Here is a 5,515-nt window from a genome sequence, read left to right as displayed (position 1 = left end):
CTGTTTGCACTTATTGTGAGAGTTAATTCCGACAAATGTAAACAGCCAACTGCGCTAGAAACCAAAAGGATTTACTGGGGTTTCTTAGTTAAATGTTGTCTACATCCTTCTTTTCACCATTTCTAGAAGTTATTTAGCTGAGTCCAAGATTACAGCATCTGCCATACTAAAAAGCTAGCTACAAACCTTTCATTACTTGAAAACCAAAACATACTGTACATTTTCAGTGGTGTTCATTAGGCTCTCTGGAATTGTCTACAATGATAGCATCACAATAAAGAAATTAAACTAGGTGTAGCTTTTCATTCATTGGTTTCATTTCGCCTGTTCCCCAGTGCACTATGACCCTACCGTCAGTCTGAGCCAGCAATTGGCCTATGGAGCAGCAGATAGCAGCTGTTTGCTCATCTATTAGGTAAGAGGGGAAAGTCCATTCTCTGCCTCCCAAGTGTCTGTCCAAACCCTGTCTGGAAAAAGTAGGATTACAGGTCTTGCAAGGAAGATTTACAAACAAGGGCCTGTGTTAGCCTAAATGTTAAATTATCTACCAGGATAGGATTCATTCATTCGATTAGGGTTTTCGTGTGGCCAAATCTCTCTGTGTGTGTGTGTGTGTGTGTGTGTGTGTGTGTGTGTGTGTGTATGTGTGTGTGTGTGCGTGTGCGTGTGTGTGTGTGTTTTAAATGGTGAGTGGGTACCTGCTAGTCCTATGTCTGGCTTTGCTGCAGCAGGGGGGGAAAGCCAGGGCAGATCCCCCAGGCTGCATTAACCCTGAGGCGGTGAGGGTGGCGGAAGAGGCACTGGAGCAGATCAACCAGGACCGGACTAACGGATACATCCTGAGCCTTAACAGACTGTACGACCTCAACCAAACTCCTGAAAAGGTGAGGGTGAACATTCACATCTGCACACAAAAAGATTGTGTACAGGGATCAACACATGCAGAGATGAAACAGTAATGGTAGAAAGAAGGTAGACCAGCAACCTTAAAATAACAGGAAAACTATAAGTATTTGTATGTGTGTCTGTGTATGTGTGTGTGTTTGCAGGAGAAAGGTGTGTCACTGTACAAACTGACCATTGATGTCATGGAGACCAAATGGCACATCACCAGCAGGAAACCATGGAAACAATGTGAAGTTAGGGATATTGGTGATGTCCCTGTAAGTACCACACGGTGATGTCCTCAATCTGTCAGATCAACACATTGAGGGTTTTCTTTTTGTGAGGCACACCAAAACAAAGTAGCGATTCAATACTTAAATAAATAATTATGTATTTACTCATGGCCATTTCTACTGATCATAATTCCATTGTTCAACATAGATTTATACTGTTCAATTTCCCAAACTCACATTGGTTTCTCATTCAGCATCTCTGTAAAGTATGTGTATTCACTGGTATTCACTCTCTGCCCTAAACGCCTTGTTGGAGCTTGTGCCCCCCCCCTGTGAGCCCAGTGTGCTCTGATTGGTCGCTTGCTGCTCAGTGAGCTGGCTTACTGGTGTGGTTTCCGGGTCGGCGATACAGTGAGACAGCGCGAAACTCATCCTGAGCACACACAAACACTCACAGCCGAAGTAAAAACAATAAGTGTGGCTTGATATTGAGTAAGAAAAAGGTTTATAAACGCTGTGAGAATGGGTCTGCGAAGAGCATTTCTCCACGATCCCAACTCCTCTATTACCAACCAGGGAGCTCTATGCAAGTCAATGAGACTCCCTGTTAGTTGAACATGTAAGCTAAAGGTCCCCCCACTGCGTTTGATAGTGACGCCAAGGGATCCTGGTGTGTGAGGAGCTCCGCGGATTGGTCCATTTTGGTTCCCGGAAGAAACAAATGGAGAAAGAGAAATCTCCAACGAGGCGTTCTGGGGCAGCATAGACGTGTCTTTTCTGTGTTAGAGTTTTACTCGCTACAGGGCGTACTTTGAGAGTTTTTGACTCTGCAGACCGTTTACATGCATAAAAACCTTCATAACACACAAGGCGATGGGTAATAACCAGAAAAGCATGACATGGGACCTTTAACGACTATTACTTGAACTTGAGGAAACGCATCGTGATTTCTTGAAAGGACAAAAGTATTTTAAAAGATTCAGTGCCGAGAGAATCAATTTGCTCTTACAGTATGCTACAGCATTATGCAACCATAAATATTTTTTTAAATAACTTAATCTGTGACACATCGAAAATTATAGAAGTGACAAATTGAATGCTGTTAAATTCAACTAAGGATTCTGTCCAAAACCAAACTCAACCTGTAAACGGAAATACTTTCATTTTACAGGTACAAATATGAAGTGACAGTTGTTTATATTTATTTATGTATTATCTCCTTTACTTTGTTACAGGACCGTCAAATGTAACATATAGTAAAGGAGATAAGAGAGGAAGCATTAAGACTCCTTTCCTTACCATTACAAAAGTTTGAACAGCTTTTATCTTGGCTGACACTCTTGGGTCATCTATCTCAGTTAGAAACCTATGAAGCAAAAGAAAACAATTGTTCAATCGTAACCTCAACCTAAAAGCCTATCAAAAACTTAATCTGCTTTTCAAATATGATTTTAATACTTATGCCAGAGATATACTTTCTGTAAAACCTGCATTTGTTGCCTATGTTGACCTAACCAGTTTGGTTATACTGTATGTACTGTATGTATACAGCATCTATACTGAATCTGCTTTTGGGTGTTTCCTTTAGGTGTATGGAGAGTGTGAGCTATCTGCCACCTTTGACGTTGAAGTCAAACTTCAAAGCTACTCCTGTGCAATTCGTAAAGGTAGATCAACAGAAACATTAAGACTGATTAGGTATTTTGCCAGTTTATTTTGATAGTGCTTTCATTTTGTTATATAGTTTTAAGTTTAAGTTTTAATAATTGATGATACTGACATACATTGAAGTATTCTCTATATAGGTTGAATGGAGGTTAGTAACTGTACAAAGGGCCTGGGTTACATTCTCAACAAACACTTTCTCCACTTTTCATTGTTCTTTGACGTTTAGTTCCCCCCACTGCAGTGGTTAGTGTTTGTCCGGACTGTCCCACAGCGGACAACCCGAATGAGCCCGTCGTCAAGGAGACAGCCAATCTCTCCCTGCAGAGGTTCAATGAAGAGAGTAGCCTGGCCAACTACTTTACACTGGAGAACATTACAAGAGCTAGTTCACAGGTAAATAAAAACAACAACTAAATAATCAAGTTACTTATAATCAGGGATGAGTTTCGTAGTTATATGTGCAACTATTTTAACTGAGAAAGTTTAGAAATCTTGACTTAACTAACTTCCAATGTGTTAGTCTACTGCAAATAAACACGACGTTTATCTTCTGTTAACTTGGTTTATTTGATCAACGTGCACAACACCAATACAGCACCATTAACGAACAGAGGACCCCCCCGGCTCCTCGTCCACACAGACAGACTCACTGCGCATGCGTTTCACAGCTTCAAGAAGGCAACCTAGACTACCGTAAGGCCAGTAGTATAGACGCAAAGAGATTACATGTTAACAATCTCATTCTATCTTTTTAAAGAAATAAACAAAACAAAAAAATAACTTTACATTGCATTGGAATCATAAAACAAACATACCGTGACTTAAGATGCAAACGAATGTTTAAAATTCCCTGAGTATGTCAACATAAATACCAATACAAATACAAATAAAATACATAAAACAAAGGTGTTCTCAATGTTCCATTCTCAACAGACACTTCAACCCAGATCCCATTGTCCTTCCACTATGCTTTAAGAGCACAAGAGCCGAAGCTCCTTTTTTGGTAGAGACAGTCAGCGAGCTGAGATTTTGTGTCTTGACCAACGCACCTTTTGATCCTCTTGCTCTGTATGAGCTCCTTAATGCTACTGATTTCCAACCTGAGTCTCTTCTCTGTTGACTTGTTTTTGTGGACTTGAGCGCATCGAACAGAGAGTGGTTATCGGTCACACCAGAGTTACAGGGGGTGCATTCAGTTTCAGGGCATTTCCAGTAGTGAGCTCAGAAAATAGTGTGGCTGAGAAAAATTGCATTTGTTACCCCATCTGACATTGCAAGAGTTTCCCTGCAAGTGGTACTGCGAACCACTCGTTCTGATTTGTCTTTGAATGCCAACAGAGGGGGGAAAAGCTTCCCCTCTTTTCTGCCGCATAAGTGTTATACAAAATTACCTCCCTGTGTACCCTCCGTCTGGGACTGTTTCCAAATGAAGCATCACTGAAAACAAATATCTCAAGTTCAAAGCATCACTGTTTCCCAGATGTTGGAATCTGAGTGTCACTTTTTCAGGGACTTTAGCTTACGGATATCTTATTAGCATCATAGGAACAGACTGTCACTGTTGCCCCTTTTATATTAGAAGCCAAAACACATGAATCAAACATTACATCAGGCTTGTCTGTTTAGCAACCATAGGATCTGTCCTATTTTTGATCGTAACTTGCTTCTCTCTTCAGGTTTCGTTGAGGGTTCATTTTTCTGTGTGGCCCGACTTGCTTGTATGGGAATAGGCTCCAGGTTCTCGGATATAACATTTGTTGATTGTACCTGAACTTCACCGTTAACAGTTACCAAATCCATTCCTACCATAGGAGAACTTTTCATTGGCTCCTCACGCCCAACCTGAATGCAGACTGCAGTTGGGGGATCCACATTGATGAAGTTTGATGGAGCCTTGCCCAAAGAAAAATCAGTCTACATGACACGCAAGCACCCCAGTGAACCTTACATTTGCTCATCCCACCAGTAAAAAACTGCCGGATCCCACCTGTGACACTCTACCACCAGTACTCAGGTCATGATTTCCTTCACTTTGTTGTACACCAATTAGTGATGCATCTACAAGACCATATACCACATTTCTTTTAGTCCATACACATGTTGACCATCCTGCCTCTACGGGGGGCGATTATAAAATACCCTGGATAGCTCCATACCCGCAAGAATGCAGATTTGATTTCCATAGAATGGTATTCCCACTGGTTTGACATATCACTGATAACATAATCTAGTGAATCCTGTGGGCACATGGTGGGGATCTTTTGGTAACTCTTGAATATTCAGCTCTTCAAAACCTCTGGCAACCAGTCGGCTTTAGCACTATACCCTTGGGAGTGTCCTTAAGACTACCAACCCATCTGGTGGAAATGCATTTCTGCCCTGCAATCTTCAACTTCCTCAAATACAATTATATATACTGCCAGTTCTTTTTATTTCTCCTGTTTAGCTGCCATCAAATGAGATGTCTTTGGTACAAGTTACATCAGCTTTCTGTCTTCTGTTTCAATGTTGAGATTATCAACTGTGATATATCAATTGATATCGCTTTTGCCCATCACTACCATCATTCTCTAGAGTGTTTGCATGTTATACCAGGTTTTTATATTTCCCGTAGCCTTGCCTTGATTCCCTAAGGGACTCTTTGCTTAGATAGTATTGTCACCTCTGTTCATATATGTACAGTCTGTCCTGTTTTAAACTACACTGCAGAAGGGCAGGATTTATTATGG

General features: G+C 41.1%; 1 protein-coding gene across 1 annotated transcript in view; it reads left to right on the top strand.

Annotated features, from left to right (window-relative positions):
* The first annotated feature begins 478 nt into the window (after window positions 1-478).
* LOC104956006 (fetuin-B-like) overlaps window positions 479-5,515 on the top strand; it is a 6,798-nt gene continuing 1,761 nt past the window's right edge. The window contains exons 1-4 of the mRNA XM_010783430.1: window positions 479-884; window positions 1,050-1,163; window positions 2,707-2,785; window positions 3,013-3,179. Of these exons, the coding sequence (XP_010781732.1) occupies window positions 684-884; window positions 1,050-1,163; window positions 2,707-2,785; window positions 3,013-3,179 (561 nt within the window). The 5' untranslated portion in view covers window positions 479-683. The remainder of the gene's footprint in view (window positions 885-1,049; window positions 1,164-2,706; window positions 2,786-3,012; window positions 3,180-5,515) is intronic.

The sequence above is a fragment of the Notothenia coriiceps genome, unplaced genomic scaffold, assembly GCF_000735185.1.
Source record: "Notothenia coriiceps isolate Sejong01 unplaced genomic scaffold, NC01 NC01_scaffold00025106, whole genome shotgun sequence".
Lineage (NCBI taxonomy): Eukaryota > Metazoa > Chordata > Actinopteri > Perciformes > Nototheniidae > Notothenia > Notothenia coriiceps.
Note: the sequence above shows the minus strand (reverse complement) of the source record. Positions and strands in the feature narration are given on the sequence as shown.